Source organism: Amphibalanus amphitrite, unplaced genomic scaffold (genome assembly GCF_019059575.1).
Source record: "Amphibalanus amphitrite isolate SeventyFive unplaced genomic scaffold, NRLGWU_Aamphi_draft 000615F_arrow, whole genome shotgun sequence".
In the NCBI taxonomy this organism is placed as follows: domain Eukaryota; kingdom Metazoa; phylum Arthropoda; class Thecostraca; order Balanomorpha; family Balanidae; genus Amphibalanus; species Amphibalanus amphitrite.
In genome coordinates this window covers 238,574-256,516 of record NW_024882109.1, presented here as the reverse complement: position 1 = coordinate 256,516, position 17,943 = coordinate 238,574, and the positions used below count along the sequence as shown (strand labels likewise).

General features: G+C 50.9%; 1 protein-coding gene across 1 annotated transcript; it reads right to left on the bottom strand.

The window, feature by feature from the left end:
• Positions 1–82: 82 nt before the first annotated feature.
• On the bottom strand, positions 83–1,624 carry LOC122363319 (glyoxylate/hydroxypyruvate reductase A-like). The gene is made up of 4 exons (XM_043332446.1): positions 1,612–1,624; positions 1,125–1,212; positions 516–786; positions 83–214 (listed from the first exon to the last, which is right to left on the bottom strand). The coding sequence occupies exons 1-4, from the start codon at positions 1,622–1,624 to the stop codon at positions 83–85; spliced, it is 504 nt and encodes a 167-aa protein (XP_043188381.1).
• Positions 1,625–17,943: the final 16,319 nt, after the last annotated feature.

Genomic DNA, 17,943 nt, shown 5'->3' with positions numbered 1-17,943 from the left:
GCGGGCGCCCTCACCCCTACCCAGCCGGCTGGTGTCCTCACCTCCCTGTCAGGTCGACTGGCGCCCTCACCTCCCGTCTGGCTCAGTAGCCGCGGTCCCACTCGACCCTATGCAGCAGCGGCCGGCCGCCAGTGAACCGCTCCAGGTTCTCCAGGAAGGCGGCACATACCAGCTCCGGACGACTGAGGTTGGCCACGTGCGGCGAAATGGTTACCTGGGGAGGCGCAGACGTGGGATTATATATGTGTGAATGTCACACGGTGATGAGGCACGTAAAGGGCTAACAATGTCACACAGGTTAATTCAACATGTCAGGTGAAGACATAAGGAAGTAGGGTAACACTCGGCAAAGACCACACACATCAAGGTTACACAGGTGAATACCAAACATAGATAGTCTAACATGCAGGCATGTGTGCCCTAATCTATAGGGGCGATGGCTCACACCGGCTATTGTCACACGCGGTACGTGAAGGTAACGCCGGATTTAGTGACGTCATGTCCACTCCGCCCACCTGTTCCATGTCCCAGAGCTCGCTGTCCGCGGGCAGCGGCTCTGTCTCGAACACATCCAGCACGGCGCCGGAGAGCGAGCCCGCGCGCAGGGCCGTCACCAGCTCCCGCTCAGTGATGAGGTCTCCGCGGCCGGCGTTAACGAGCACCGGTCGGCGGGGCAGGTCGGCCAGCCGGGCGGCGGTCAGTAGGTGCCGGGTGGACGGGGTGCTCGGCAAGACGCTGCACAGGTAGTCGGCAGAGCGCAGGAACTCCGAGAGACGGTCGGACGTGCTGCCGGGGGGGGGGGGAGGGGTCAGACGGCTATCAATAGCTGCCAGTAGAGGGTAGCGCTCTTCGGCTGTTGGTGTGTTGGCTCTGTGTCTAACTCAATGGGTGTAAACTGTAAGTTGATGGTAAACAATGAGATGATGGATTAAAAACGTGCCCAATGCTCAGGATCGCTCACCCAGTAAACATCTATACATTCATTTGTGATATGTAGCAAAACACGATCGGTAACATACTGATTAGCTGGAAACTAATGAACAAAACACGTTAACCGTGTGAGCGCATATCGCGATAAGAAGGCTCAGCCACCGCCCCAGCCACCACCCCAGTTCAACACTTACAACATGTTGTCAAATGCGTCATCGGCGGGTTTCTCCGTTCGCGAGAGTCCGTTCACGGTGCACCCCAGCTTTTTGAACAGCAGCCCCACTGCGAACAGAACCGCCGTCGGGTCAACGCACCATCAGCATTCCGGCTTATAGAGAACATCTTATATAGAGAACATGGCTTATAGTCCGTCGCCACACACTAGGGGCACACTAAACAGAGACGAACTTACACAATGTTAGCGAAAATCACAATTTACAGACGCAGCATCAATGCAGACAACATTAGCCCATTGAAAATTATGCGATTGATGACCTTCCTTCACGCCAATCCCCGTATTATCCTCACATATGTTCATCATCCACCTTTTATTGTTACAGTCCCGTGATCCGTCAACCCGCCCTACCTTCTGACCGGCCCTAGTCCCCGCTTTCCCTCCTGATCCGTTCCGAGATCTCGCCCTCTCACCTTCTCTCCCTGTCCGTCCTCTCGGCCTCTCACCTTCTCTCCCCATCCGTCCTCTCGCCCTCTCACCTTCTCTCCCCGTCCGTCCTCTCGCCCTCTCACCTCCCCTCCCCATCCGTCCTCTCGTCCCCTCACCTTCTCTCCCCATCTGCCCCGTCCCGAGCACTCCAATGGTCAGCTCCGAGACGGGTCGGTACGTGTAGGTGCTCTGGGTCCAGGCGCGCCGCCGCTGGGCCGCCCACAGCCTCCCGAAGCCGCGCTCGTGTCCCAGCACTGCCGCCAGCACCCACTCGGCCAGCTCGCGGCTGAAGGCTGTGCTGGCCATCCGCGTGACGGCGAACGGCGGCGCCGGCTGCCGGGCAGAGGGGGCCAGTCAGTGGGACGGCCAGTGCAGAGGACATACAGAGGAATCACACTATCCATGGTACACCTAAGAACTTCTGTGTATTTTATATTTTTGCGCTCAAAGGTTGATTGCGAATTGCGATAAAGTTCCGACCGCGTGAATGCCGCTCAAACAGCTACCTTGTCCGGCTGATAAAACTGCATGAGTTTCTCCACGCCGGCGAAGGTGAGTTGCGCCCACTGCAGCCGCGGCAGGGAGTAGAGCGTCGAGCCCAGCAGCGGCGCCGTGGTGACCAGTACCTCGGCAGAGGCCAGCTCGGCCCGGTCGGCGGCCGTGATCGCAGCGCCATCTGCAACAGCCCAGGGAGACGATCTCTGACATCTGCAGCACCTCAAATATTAGCAATTACTGATGCCATTGATGTCAGACATCATATAAGGACCATTTTTGCAAGCTATTTCATTGCGGGAATTCAAAAAATGCCGGCAATTTAAGCATCCTGAAAAAAACAGCAAGATATTGTCATAATGATCGAAAAATAACCATTTTCACTTTGAATAATGATGGAGAACAGAACAAAACAATTCAATAAATCACATGTTGAGGAAGATAAATCATTGTTATATTTTGAAACATTCATCAGTTCTGAACGGAGCAGAATATTCCTAACCTTCAACAGGAAGTTGAACATAACTGCAGTAGTCTGTGTTAAGTTGTTGTTGATCGGTTCGAAATGGAAATGTAGAAACGGAAAAATGCGATTTATTGACTGCGAGACGTTAGGCCGAAAAGATACCCGAAAAAAGTAAACAAGTATGGCGAGCGTCAGTTTTCGTCCCGTGCGCCACTCACGCCGCTTGGCGCGCACGGACAGCTGAGCGCCGGCAGGGGCGCTCCCAGGCACACAGAGGTGGGGCCGCAGAGGCGGTCCAAGTCTACACCCCCTATACCCGAACACAACATCCCACCCCGGCGACCGCCCGTCTGCTCGGGGCGTGTTACGGAGTTCGAGCAGACTTCGGTCCAGTTGGTCCTGGTCCAGTTTGCCCGATGAAGACGCAGCCAGCACCAGCTTCTTTGCTGTCTTCACGCAGGCCTCCGCGTGCCCGTTAGAGCGCGGGTAGTGCGGTGATGACATCTCATGTCGTACATCCCAGCGCTGGAGGAACCGGCGGAGCGTGCCCGATGCAAACTGGGGTCCGCCGTCTGACCGGAACACGGTCGGGACGCCCGTCTGCGAGAACATCAGTCGGAGCTGCCGCGTCAGGTGGTCCGCCGAGGCCGTGCGGGGACACACAGTGACATACGGCCACCCGGACAGCCGGTCCACGTACACCAGGTACGTGTGTCCTCCAGCGGAGAAGTAGTCGGCCGAGACTGACTCGAAGACGCGCGTCGGTACGCCGTCCTCCCGCCACATCGGCTCCCGAGCGTGACTGGGCAGGCGCTGACGGCACTGAGCGCAGGCGGCGACGGTGTCAGCGATCTGTTTGTCTATGCCCGGCCAGTACACACTGAGCCGGGCACGGCGCTTGGTGCGGTCGACGCCCTGGTGTGAGTCATGGAGCTTCTCCAGCACACCGCGCCGGAGGGCGGACGGGACGACCAGCCGAGCGCCATATACCACCAGCCCGTCGTCGATGGCGAGCTGATGGCGCACTCCCCAGTAAGCTCGCACTGCCGGGGGCGCCTCGTGCCGGTTCTCTGGGAATCCGGCGAGAATCACCTCGCTGAGAGCCCGGTGCTCGGGGTCGCGCTCCGCGGCGGCGCGGACTCTGTCGAGTGCTGAGTCGATCAGCGGGGCCAGCTGGACGCCATCTTCCGACCGATCGGAGGCCTGCAGCGCGGCAATGACGCAGGCGTGTAGCGGGTCGTCCGCTGCGTCCACCTCTCCGTCGTCGTCGGCGGCGGGGTCACTGGTGGGCGCTCGTGAGAGCGCGTCTGGGATCACGTGACTCGAACCCTTCTGCCAGCTGGTGGTGAAGCTGTAGGCCGACAACTTCTCTCTCATCCTTTGCAGACGCGGGTTGTCGATCGAGTTGAGCTGTTTGTAGTTCAGGATGGTCACCAGCGGCCGGTGGTCGACCACCAGGTCGAAGTGCGGCATGCCAGCCAGGTAGACATGACACTTCTTGCAGGCCCAGAGTACAGCAGCCAGCTCCACCTCGATGACGGCATACCGACTCTCGGTATCTGTCAGGAACCGTGAGCCATACTGGACCACACGCCAGTCCTCGCCGTGCTTCTGGAGCAGTGCAAAACCCAGCCCTCGGGTTTTAGCAGCGTCAGTCTGTAGCACGGTCGGCAGCTGCGGGTCGAAGAATGCCATCACCGGCGGTGACGACAGCACAATCTTCGTGTGCAGAAACGCTGCCTCGTGCTGCTCAGTCCAGCGCCAGACCCGGCGCGACTTGAGGAGGTCTCTGAAGGCCTGAGTCGAGCCTGCCAGCTCCGGTGTGAGGCCGCTCAGCTGATTCACCAGACCCATGAAGGACCGCAGGTCGGTGACGTTTTCCGGTCTCGGAAAATCAGCGATGGCGCGGGCCTTCTCATGGTCGGTGGTGTAGCCGGCCGGTGTGATCTTGTAGCCGCAGAATTTGACCTCATTCTGGGCGAACTTGAACTTCTGCGGGTTCAGCGTGATTCCTCGGTCGTCACAGCGCCGGAGGACTTCGATCACCTGCTGCAGGTGCTGCCGGTACGTCTGTGCCACGGCCAGGATGTCATCAACAATTTTGACACAGTTTGGGATGTCGCCGAGCGCTGCATCGCCGCGCCGGTTGTACTCGTCTCCAGACGCACTACATCCCATCGGACAGCGGACGAACTTGAACCTGCCCCACGGCGTGATGAAGCAGGTGAGGTCCTGACTTGACTCAGCGAGCGGCACCTGGAAGTAGCCCATCTTGGCGTCCAGAGTCGACATCCATCGGTGCCCGGCGGGCAGACTCGTCACGGCATCGTGAGGAGACCGGCAGGGGTACGTGGGTCGATTCACGTACCGATTGAGTCCCGTCAGGTCCACGCAGAGTCGAAACCCGGACGGGTTCTTCGGCACGCACGAAATGGGATGACACCATTCCGTCGGGTAGTCCACGGGTACGATGATGCCGCGGTTCAGCAGGTCGTCCAGCTGCGCCTTCACCTCCGCCCGCCAGGCGAAGGGAATCGGTCTCGCGGCGGTGACCGACGTCGGACTCGCGTCGGGCCGGAGTTCGATCTTCATCGGGCCGCCGTCCATGACTCGGAGAGTCGAATCTTGCCCGAACACGCGCGGGAAACACTGCACCAGAGCGGCGGCATGAGCGGCACGGACCGCCTCCGGTGGGTCTGAGTCGCTGTTCCAGGCCGGCAGCGGACCGCCGAGGCCGGCGGCCGGGCTGGGTCCATCGGCCGGCGGCGCCGGCCCGCCCGTCTCGGCCCCGGTGGCCGGACAGAGCCTGTCACGCGGCGTCTCACACGGGGTAGGGCGGTCGCTGGCGCATCGAGCAGAGCCGGCAACGGCCGGCAGTGCAGACGGTGTGACGTCATCAGAGGGTGTGACGTCACCAGAGTGAGTGGTGTCATCAGTGGGGCGCGGTGCGTCCTCGACAGACCGGATCTGTGCCGGAAAATCCCTCGGCAGAATCCCCAGCGCCACACAGTCGAACCAGCTGAGTAGCAGGCCAGTCATCTCCTTGATGACGAACACGGCGGCGGTGGTCGATCGGTCGCCCAGCTCCAGAGCAGCCTGGAACGACCCGATACAGGTGAGCGGGTGTCTCCCCACTGCTGAGAAGGGCTGGCCGATACAGGGCTCCAACTGCGCTGGTTCCACGCAGATAGAAGACAGGCTGTCTTCTCCGATGACTGTCGCCTCGGCACCGGAGTCGGCCCGGGCCGCCATGGTGAACACACCAGCTGCGGTAGACAGTCGAACAGACACGGGAGGTGTCGGCCGTGTAGAGACGCCGTTTACATAGACGTCTCGTATTAGACGGCCGATGTGCGGCTCTGGTGCTGCGTGCTCGACGGGGGCAACGGTGCTCTCGCGCGCCACCTGGACACATACCACTGCAAAGTGGCCGCGCTGGCCGCACGAGTTACAGGTGGCGCTAGTGGCGCGGCACGCCGCCGGGTCTGCGTGGGCGGCCCGCCCGCAGCGGCAGCAGCGCGCGCCGGCCGCGCCCGCGGAGCGCCCGCCAGGTTGGGCCGCGGGGCGCGCATCGCGCGCCAGGGGGCGGCGCACGCCAGCTGCACCCGCGGAACGCCCGCCGGGTTGGGCCGCGGGGCGCGCATCGCGCGACTTTGACCGGCGGTACGCTGACAGCCGGTTCAGCGATGCGTTCGGCGCGCGGAGATCAGAGCAGGTAGCGCGGGCGTTTTCCGACGCACGACAGATATCTACGGCCTTCTTCAGGTCGAGTTCCGGATCCTCCAGCAGCCGTTTTACGGTTTCTTCATCTCGCAGGCCGCACACGATCTTATCACGCAACCGTGAATCGTAACAGTGCGTGCAAAAGTCACAAAACGCGGCGAGCTCCTTTGCACCACACAAAAACTCCTCAAAGTTTTCGCCCTCCTCTTGCACACGGGCGTAGAAGGCCCGACGGTCCACCAGGACACTGCGTTGTTTTCGGAGGTGGCTCTCCATCGCGTCCACCACCTCGGAGAGGGGAGAGTCGTCCGTGACGCTGAGGCCGTAACGCAGCACCCGGTGCCAGTCCTCGTCCAGGAGGCTTAGGAGAGCGGCTCGCTGTGCAGTAACAGGTAGTGCTGACGCGCCAGTGAGAAGCATATATCCGTCCAGCTTTTCCCTCCAAACGGCGAAGTCACGCAGCGACGTAGATGACGACAGATGCGGCGCCGGTGTCGCAGCAGCCGGCAGCCGCACGGACCCGGCCGCCGGCGGCCGGGTCGCGGGGGGTACCTCATCCCCGGCGACGACAGCGGGCGGCTGTCGATCGGCGACCAGCCGCTCCACGAGCTGACCGAGGCGCTCCTCACGCTGCGCCGACAGCTGCGCCTGCTGCAGGAGCAGCTGGGTCAGTTTATCAATGTCACTCATCACGCACCTACCACTGTTCACTGCACTTTAAAATCCGCATACATAACCAGTTACCGACCGCGCCATGTTAAGTTGTTGTTGATCGGTTCGAAATGGAAATGTAGAAACGGAAAAATGCGATTTATTGACTGCGAGACGTTAGGCCGAAAAGATACCCGAAAAAAGTAAACAAGTATGGCGAGCGTCAGTTTTCGTCCCGTGCGCCACTCACGCCGCTTGGCGCGCACGGACAGCTGAGCGCCGGCAGGGGCGCTCCCAGGCACACAGAGGTGGGGCCGCAGAGGCGGTCCAAGTCTACACCCCCTATACCCGAACACAACAGTCTGGACCATTCTTCTGCAAGTACTGCATTGCAGCAGGCAGGTCTGCACGTGGCAGCAATAAGTGTATTTTACGAGCCAGCTGACCTGCCATTTTTCAAACTTTCAGCCCTGCAATGAGATAGGTAGGCATATCAAGAAGTTGGCCAGGGAATATGCAGCAGAACAACTATTTTCAAGCATTTAATAGCTGGGGCATTCCACGATAGATCGTACCAGGCCCGTCACCCTCATCTCTCAGATTTTAATGAAAATCGGTCCTAGGGGTAACCATAGGCCCCAAAGACGCCTGGCAAAATATCAGACTTCTCAGATCAAAACTTTTTGAGTTATATTGCATTACATTTTTTTAACTTTGGTATGTAACGGTAAGTTTGATGGCCTATAACTCAAGAACGGGTTAAGCAACCAACAAAAAGTAAACAACACTAAGCTTGCGATGAATCAAAAATTAATATTACTATTTAAAAATTCCAAAGAAAAAATTTTATTGTTGAGCAAAAACCATAATTTTTTCTCATTTGCCTCTAAGGACTTTTGGGACCAAAATTTTTCACATTTTTATTTTTTCAAAATAATCTTCATGTCATTGCAAATCGACATGCAAAAAAATAGAAAGGTGTTCTTTCTATAAGTTCCTCATTTTCCCGCAAACAAAATGGGTTTCGGAGGGGTTAATACGACCCCAGCACGCCGTTTCGCTTCTAATAGAGCTAGAGCCTCGCGGAAAAAACGAGCGTGTGTGCCGTTACAAATCGCAGCACTTGGTACCCGATTTTAAGGTCTCAGGTTAACCGGTAGCGTCTGAGGTCAGGTCACGTGACTGAAGTTACGGGTTCGGTTTTTAGTAAATAACTTCGCAAAAAAATGGCCGCAGAGCCGCGATTTTGGCATCATTGTGTTCGCCTAGCTCAGGTGCATCGAATGGTATACTTTTGGCTAGGGTGAGGTCAACTTAAGTAGTTGACCTCGGGTCAAGGTCAGGTCAGAGACCCTCAGGTCACGAAGCTAGGCAAAGGGTATCATATGGCATATCATTCGATTCGGAAGGTCTTCCCAAGTCCATTGGTGGCTTTCCCGACTCTCTAGCTCCATTTGATCAGGAGTTATTGACGAAAAACTCGTACGACCCTAGTGACGTCATAAATGACGTCACGCAAGGTTAACAATGCAAAAGTAAAGCATTGGACTTTGCAAGGAGTGCATGAAATCACGATGCCATGTACGTGGGATAGTTTTAGATCATTCTCGGCGCCAAAATAACAGTTTTTATATTTCCCCATTGATTTATAACAGTGATGTCACGTGACCGACCTGACCTCATGTAACCTTGAAAAATTCCCAGATATACAAGTTGTGAGACCTCTAGAGGACACCATGTATGCGTCCTGTAACTTTAATCTCGGACAGCTATGGTCATTGGCGTCCAAAACAATGTCAGAACCAAACAGCCTTTTTCACCCTCACGCTTATAGGAAAGAGGGTTGAATGAACCCTCTTTTCACTTTTTTCAGATGACTCAGACTTGAATTGAAATTTCAGTAACCCGTGATGTCACTAGGCAGCTTTACCACGCCATTTGTAAGCTCCCCTCCCGAAATCACTATTCGAAACCGTTATCGTGACGTAAAATAAATACATTTATAGAAAGAACACCTTCCTAATTTTTTGCATACTTCTTAACAATGAGCCAAATATTTTTTTAAAGAAATAAAAATTCAAAAAAATTTGGTCCCAGAGTCCAAAAAATACAAATGAAAGAAAACTCGATATGTCATATATCAAAAATAGCGTATTTTTCGAAATTTCACAAATACATATTAATCACTGTTTCATTGCAAGTTCAATGTTATATAACATTTGGCATTTGAATAATCCGTCTTAGAGTTACAGCCCGCCAAACTTAGCGCTGCAAAGCAAGATCCAAAAAATGTGATACACCATAACTCAGAAAATACTTATCTGATAAGCCTGAAATTGTTACAGGTGGATTCAGAGCCCCTGATTACCCCTGAGACCAATTCTCGTCAAATTCCGAGAGATGAGGGTGTCAAATTGGAAAAAAGTGGTACGATCTATCGTGGAATGCCCCAGCTGCTGAATCAAAATTAGAAACATGAAATGACAAAGTTTAAATTAGCTAGGTATACTTTATAGCTAACAATAAATAGGGAAAAGTCATACACAGTAAGGCATCTACAACAGAGCAGATAATCAATAACAGCAAAATGCAATTGTTGAAATGATGAAAAAACAATACCTAACATACCTTTACCTAGAATGTAGGTAGGTATAGGGTCATAATGCAAGCTTCAATGGGAAGAAATGTAAAGCTTGATTAATTTCAGTCTCTGTCATCAAGAGCACACATAGCTTAAATGTAGCATTAATGCCTAATGGACTGTTCAATGAAACAATTTATTTTACATTGCCTTTGATAATCAACTCACCAGCACAAAATTAAGTCCTTCAGCTTCTTTCTTTTTGCTCCACTTTGATTTCAAAATGAAAAAAGTGTGCACACAGCTGAGGCAGGAACACAGATAAATATGTTCAATAATCAGTGGTGATGACGTATTAGGCCTATTTTCAGCAGGAAATATGCAATCATGAGCAGGTATTGCCGTTTCTCAGCGCTCACTCGCGATATTGAGAAGGGACCGTGTATATCACACCACGGTGAGATTTACACAATACCGGCCATTTGTGTAAATCACACCCACCCCGGTGTGATATACACAAAATCTACTACGTAGTGTAAATCACACCCGGGTGAGGAATACACAGAGAGGGCAGCTGTGTGTATATCTCACCACGATGTGACGTCATAGCAACGCTGAACGTCCATTGGTCAGAGCAGTGACTCTGCTCGCCCATTGGTCAGATCAGACTAAGCACTACGAATATTCCGGCTGGATTCCGGGCGTCCTCTCATTTGGAATCAGCTGACCGCCTGGCCTAGTGGTGAAAGTGCTTGCACCATGATACGAATGTTGCGGGTTTGAGTCCCGTCGGCGCGGGCGCTTTTTCCCGCATCTTCGCTTTTCCTTGGTAGCGGTGGATTCGCTGCCGACCGACAAGTTTAAAAGCACCAATACAATATGGAAAGCGACGTCTGAATGCTCGTGGCGAAGCGGTGCAGTGCCGAAGGCAATGCCTTAGGAGAGATTATCATCTACTAATATGACATCAAAAACCTATTTTAACCCACGCATCAAGCTTTTTCCGAAAAAATCGTCGATTTTTTAGGTTTAGCCCCTTTGCAAGCGAATGAGTTAGGTAAAATCCGAGAAATTTATTTAGAAAGAACGATACTAGGGCTATCAAATGCGCTTTACCGAGGCGCTGTGGCTCTAGCCCGCGCCCTGCTGGGGGGGATTGAAATGCGCCTCTTTTGAACGAAAGACATTATAAACACTCCCAAACACTGAATTACAAGTGGTTTAGACACACTGAACATGAAAATGGTGTCCGTGACCCCTGTTTATGCCCTGAGGCCTGAGGTCATCTTAGGTCACGAATGGTATCTAACAGTTTTTCGCAAATAACTTTTGATATAGGCATGCTAGATCGATGAAAACGCCTTAGATGTGTTCAGCACGACTATACGGATCGACTGATATGCAACATGACCCTTTCCGGTCAGGTCATGACCTTGACCTGAGGTCAAATTTTCAAGTTGACCTTTCAAGGTCAAGTTATAGTTCATTCGATGCGTCTTGACGAGAGGAACACGATGCCGGTAAAAGTAAGCTCGTACAAGGCTTGGGTCAAAAGTTATTGCAGAAAAACTGTTTCCGAAAAAAAATCGGCTATTTTTGCAGTTTTTGCCCCCTGCAGGCAAAACCGTTGACGTTAGGTCAAATCTGAGAGAATTATTCAGAACGGGCGTTAATAGGGCTATCGAATGCGCTTTTCCGCGGCGCTCTAGCTCTATTGGTTCCCGAGTTATGCGTTGGCTTCTTGGAAATTGTCGACATTCGACCTGGAAATCGGCGAAATTTTGCCTTCAATGACCTCTGGTGACCTGACCTTTGACCTGACCAAAAAATTGACCGAAGTGATTTCCTCATTATTTTTGACGCTCTTTCGAACGCCGCCTTCCGCGTATCGCTACGTGGCCCAGGAGCCGAGTTAGAAGGGGGGGTGTTCAAACACCCCCCCCCCCCCAGCAGGGCGTGGAAATCCAGGACCCCCAGCCGGGCGCGGGCTAGTCTACTGGTTTCCGATTTACGCGCCATTTCGAAAATTGTTGTCATTCGACAAAAAAAAATGGCGTAATTTGACCTTTGATCAACGGTGGTGGCCTGACCTTTGACCGGACCAAAAAGGGTCACCGAAGTAATTTCGTCATTAGGTTATCGACGCTCTTTCGACCGCCCATTCTACCCCGTAGGTATCGCTACGTGGCCCAGGAGCCGAGTTAGAAGGGGAGGGGTGTTCAAACACATTCGTCCCCCAACCCCCGGCAAGGCGTGGAAATCTAGGAGTCCCCGCGGGGTGTGGGTTTATCCTCGTCAGACCTTTTTTTTACATGCCTCGGCCGATGGGGGGATAATACTACCATACCACCCCCGCTCACAGATTTCTCCTAATTGAGTTAGGGGAAGGAGGGTGAATTGCGCCACCTTAACGAAAAACGCTATTTGTAAGAAAACCGCTGGAGATATAAGCATGCACTGGTAACCATTTCAAAGAGGAACTCATTAGCTACGATTTAAGAGCCTCCCGATCAATTGAAAATGTTTCGTCTGCTTCTGACATCTGCTTTTTCAGAAACATGCAAAAGGGCGCATTTGCCAACAACTGCTGTAAATTGCGCCAGGGGGAAGGCGCAATTAGAACCCAATTGCGCCCTATACTTTAACATGGCTAAGTGAATGAGACGGAATGCATACACCCCGGCAGTCTAATGTCATTGCGGCTTACCTAAACATTTATAATGTTATTCAGGCTGGATAAATAATAAATGTAGATATAAATCGCGATGTTTTTTGCCCAGGTAGATAACTTTACATGTGTCCGTACGCTTGTAAAAGTGCAACGAAAACGTTTATTGTAACCGACTAGATATATGTGAACGTTTGCGCCTATACAGTTAAATTTTCAATCGTTTCTCGCAAAATTAATAATTTTTATCGTTTTGAAAACTTAATGACATCAGTTTTTAGTTTTTTATCATAGCTGTCACTTCTCACGCCTGAGTCCATGTTAAAAATGTCGTATTTTGTCCATTACACCACAAGCCGTAGCCTAAATGGCAAGTGCATTATAGGTAAGTTTGACGAGAGAAATAATTTGCGGACTGACGACAGCGGGCTGCTCCCTTGCCTGACATTAAACTCCTGCTTTATTGCAATCAGTTAATGATGCATTCATACTGTCGTGATACAATGACTACAGCATTATTCTATTTGCGCCCCCCTGGCGCAATTGCCATGGGCGCAATTAAAATTGAGGTACCTACTTTTTAATAAAAGCGTAGAAGTTATCATAAAGATGTTGAAGGATGTTTACTGTTTCAGTGAAATACAATGAAAAAAGGGGTTTTCTTTCTAAATATCACTCTAAAAATCACACAAATATCGCAAATTTTTATAGCCAACGGTTCAAAATACTGCAAAAAAGTTAAGAAAACGCCATAACATCTTTAATAGCGTAATGAGCCTTGCTAATTGGCTTCATCAGAGAGTTTGGGCCATAAAATGATCTATCCAGTGGTGAAAATAATGTTTTCGAACACAAAAATCTAAACATGCCATTGAATCCGTGGGAATGTTGGTGGGCGCAATTGGTTAGGAGGGCGCAATACACCCACTTTCTCCTAGAGCCTCGCGGAAAAAGGAGCGAGTGTGCGCCGTTACGAGACGAAGCGATTGATACCCGATTGGTCTGAAGCTAACCGGTGGCCTCTGAGGACTGAGGTCAGGTCAGGTCAAGCTGCCCAAAGCATGGGGCTCCGTTTTTGGTAAATAACTTCGCCAAAAATGATCGCAGAGTCAGAAAGATGATTTTGGCAACATGGTGTTTTCTTAGTCTTCTTTTCTACCTCAGGTGCGTCGAATGGTATAGGACCTACCTACTTTTTGTTCCGGTGAGGTCAGCTTAAGGTGACCTTGACCTCGGGTTAAGGTCACGTCAGAGCCGCTCAGGTCACAAAACATGGTCAAAGGAGATCATATCGTATGCCGTATGGCATTCGATTTGGCAGGTCTTTCCGGGTCCATTGGTGACTTTCTTGACTAGCTGGCTCGATTTGATCGGAAGTTATTGACGAAAAACGAATACCGCCTTAGTGGCGTCATAAATGACGTCACGTAAGGTCAACAATGCAAAAGCGAAACAGAGGACCTTGCGAATTGCGAGTAGTAGGTAGGTAAATGTAATTCGAGTTCGTGTGCTGTATCTGAAACAAACTACAGGAAGTTTCAGATCATTGCGGCACCAAAATAACAGTTTCTAAATTTCTCCCATTGACTTCCTAATGATGAGGTCACCTGACCGACCGGAGACCATGTGATCTTAGCCCGCGCACCGACGGGGGGGGGGGCGGATATCCGCCCCCCCCCCCCCTGAGGTTTTTCGTAGATAGCGGGAAAACTGCGGCGCATAGCGCCACGAAATTTGGTATGACTATAACCTCATCAATTTTACACATGGTGTGCAAGTTTGAACCTCCTAACTTTTAACCCGCGCCCTGGTGGGGGGGGGGCTATTTTTTGCCCCCCCTCCAGACTTTTTGATATATCTCCAGAACCGCTGCGCCGATCGTCACCAAACTTTCAGTACCCTCCCGGACATCAATTTTATACATTGTGACCAAAAATTTTTCCAAAGGCTATGATAGGTTGGCCGGAAATGACGTCAGAGTGACGTCATGTTCTGCCGTTTTCGACCCAAAAAAGGGTTTCGCGGGAAGAGCTGTCAGGCCTATAGCTTTGCAAATACAGAAAAATGATAAAGACATAAAAGCTGTAGAATCAACAGGGCTACAAAACTGCTATCTCGGATTTTTGAAATTTTTGGATTTTGACCCCCAGAATTCAAAAAATAAATTTTTTGCATATAATAATCGAAAAATCCAAAAAGTTTTTTGAATTTCGCAAAAACCGGAATATATGTGATAGTCCTTACCGCCTTCCATCCACACACAAAATTTGAGATCGATACCTCTTTTTTTGGCGAAGTTATAGCGAAAAAACTGTTCAAAATTGATGACGTCAAATTTTCAAACTCAATTTTTAGCAATTCTAGACCCCGTAGCGCAAAACAAAGACCACCATTAGACTCCCCGTGACGAGCTGCATCGAATCAATACCCATTTTATGCAAAACTATCAACTTTAAAATTTGACCTTTTTTGGCCTGACCTTGACCTGACCTTGACCTGAACTTCACCAGAAAGTGACCTAAGCCGTACCTGATAGTCTTATAACCAATACCATTGAGTTGGAAATGAAAAATTGGCCATAAAACATGCATCACACAACCCTAGTAAAGTTGGGCTCATGTGACCTGACCTGTGACCCTTGGTGACCTGACCTGTGACCTGACCTGGTATTGTCAGTGACCTCTAATAGTAATATATCTACTAGGCAACTGACGCCCTATCGCTGATTCTCGACAAAATGCGTTTTCCTCGGTGTTATAGCGCATTCCCTAGAAGACCCGTGAACGGTGAAACATTTCATCTTTGACCTGACCTGTGACGTCATCGGTGACCCCGAGGTCAATGAAATTTGGTTTTCCTCGACAAATTTGACAGGCCTTTCGAACGCCGTTTGAATTTTGCGGATCCGTCCAGTAGTTTCGGAGATACGAGGGGGGGGGGCAAAAAATAGCCCCCCCCCCACCAGGTCGCGTTATAAACAGACCCCACCAGGGCGCGGGTTAAGGTCAGGTCACCAGGTCACTTTGAATGACCCAACCTCAAGTCACTTCTTGGCAACTTTGTCACCGTGCCAGAGCTGCAGTAAATGTCGGAGGCCTTTGAAAGTCGCAGGATGTTATAAGGTTATTAGTAGCTACAATGTGTATATCTCGGAATTTTGATATCGATGACCTAAGGTCAGGTCAATCTCTTGACCTCCCCATTATAAGTCAATGGGGGAAAAATCAACTCCCTGTTTTTACCACTAAAACAGGTCAGAATGGCCCAATAAACCATACATGACCTCATATACGATCGACCTTCACTACCTTGAGGTCAGTTTTGCGGTTGGCAGCTGTAAGGTCATGTGACGTCATCAAAGGTCACCAGCGGTTTTTTGCCAATAACTCCGTACAGGAACAAGATACAGCCGCGCGGATGGTCTCATTGTGTTCAGCTTGTCAAGACGCATTGAGTGATATACATGATGACCTCGAGGTCACGTGACCTGGGGTCAACCTTTGATCTTGACCTTTCGAGGTCAACATATTTATCATTCGATGTTGATTGACGAGAGGATCACGATGCTGTCCTTAGTTTTTCCCTTTATTGACTAGTTCGAATGTTATTCGAGAAAAACTCTCCATGTCTAGCGCCGCCATTTTGACTTTTTTGACCCCTGTGACGTCATCTTTAACCTGACTTGAAAATGACCTCTGTAAAAATTGTAGACCTTGTCCGTGCATATCCCATGCCGTTTACCGCTTGTCGCTATCTTGCTTCGTTCTCGAGATGTCAGGGGGGCAGTCATCCGCCCTCCCCCCCCCCGTCGGTTCTAAGCTGGCGCAGACCCCCGTCGGTGCGCGGGTTAAAAAATGTATAATAAAGCTTCGTGTTAGGCATTTGCGAGGGAATACTGCTAGGGGTGCGTCAAACCGTCCCCGGCCACGACGCCATTTTACACATCCTGCGCTGCCGTTTGGTCAAAGAAGGCAGCAGTATAGGTAATTGTCAGGGGAATAACGCGCTGTCACGACTCTGTCAGCCGCTGGCAGCTGGCGGCGGACACCCTCCGACCCGATTGTGGGAGCAAATCGCAGCTGCCTGCGGCGCGGCCACACAGAGCTCACCAAACAGGCTCGCCGCCGAGCCAATATTGAACCGGCGGGATTGGATGGGGTGTCAACTGTCGGTGCTAGAGGCCTCTCGCAGCTTCCTCCTTTCCTCGCGGGTACACTGAGGACTGAGGAGGCATGGTAGACGTCGTGCTACGACAGTCACGCGAGGGTGTGTGTTGGTGATTGATGGCACACCTATGAGCACGCACGAATACACTCTCTGTCACGCGCACATACGTGACATTCGTAAAGCAGTAGGTCCGCATTGGGTCTGTATGTGAAACACACAATTTTGCCTTGATGATAAAAAATAGGGGAAGCGGGGGTAGCACCGCCATGTGGGAAACACCGCCATCCTCTCTATCGGCAAAACTCTGAATTGTAAATGTAAACACCCGCCATTTCGGTGTCCGAACGGAAACGGGGCGCCGCGTGAGGTAGGTTTCGCTAAGATTTATTTGATTTTGAGATCGCAATTGCCCATATTGTGAATTTCAAACCATCGTTGTAATCATTTGGCATGTTTTAGCAGCAAGTAAGTGGTCATTTCAAGTCGAAATGCCTTGATTTTTACGTTAAATTTGAGGGCATGAAGTGCTCTTCGTTGAGAAAGGAATTACAGAAGAATCGCGTCCCGGCTTGTTTTCATGTCGGGGCGTTGTCGGTCCATGACTGTGTGTGGGGTAACACCGCCATGCTCGGCGGTGCTACCCCAAGGGGTGGCAAAATGGATAAAGCTGCAATGATGACTCACACGGCTCGGAGAAGAGCTTTAGTTAGGCCGCAAACGTCGTCTGTTTTTTAACCTCACGTTTGACTTCACTGGATGTTTCGAAATAAACGTGAATTTGTCATGCTTTGTATGCATATTGTCCGCAACAAACAGTCTGATCTGTGACAAACAAACAACCAACTCTTGTGTGTCTTATATGAGTTTGAGTTACTATTTCAGACAGCAGTAACGCTTCCAAGGGTGGCTGTCACCATAAGGCCGATATGTGGATAACATCGCCATCAGTGGCGGTGCTACCCGCACATTTTTTGGAGGACGGAAAATGCAGGACTTGTTTTCAATGTCTGTAAAGTAGCGAAATTTTATAATGGAGCGCTGGAAACTATGCTTACATGTAGGAAAACATTCCTACTTTCACATGAATGCAAAAGAGCTTCGTTTTTACTGCGCATATTAGCTGGGTGGCGGTGCTCCCCCCGCTTTCCCTAACAAAGGATCTTTTAATGTGTACTATATCTATTAGACTATGAATGTGGCGCAGAGTTGTAGCTAAATTTCGATAAGTCACTTGTGTTACTTGTGTGAGTAGAAACACACGCGAAAACATGTCACTTTAGCCGTTCGGCCATACATAACTTTGACTGTTTGGGTCCTGTTTTCGAAATTTCATTGTTATTTGTTTATAAATTAGAAATAAGAGTGGTCGATATTGCGTACAATTAATTGTTTGACTTTGCTATGCTTAATTATGACAAATATCGAAAGTTTCCTTGATTTAACCGCACTTCAAATAATAAAATGTAAAGCACGATTGCTGGCATAGATTCAATCGTTCGAGTGAGCCTTTCTATAAATGCAGCAAGCTGACCGACGGGCCATGAACGCGTTGTTCTTTCGTACAGTGAACTATGACCCTCACTCTTGCCTACACGCTT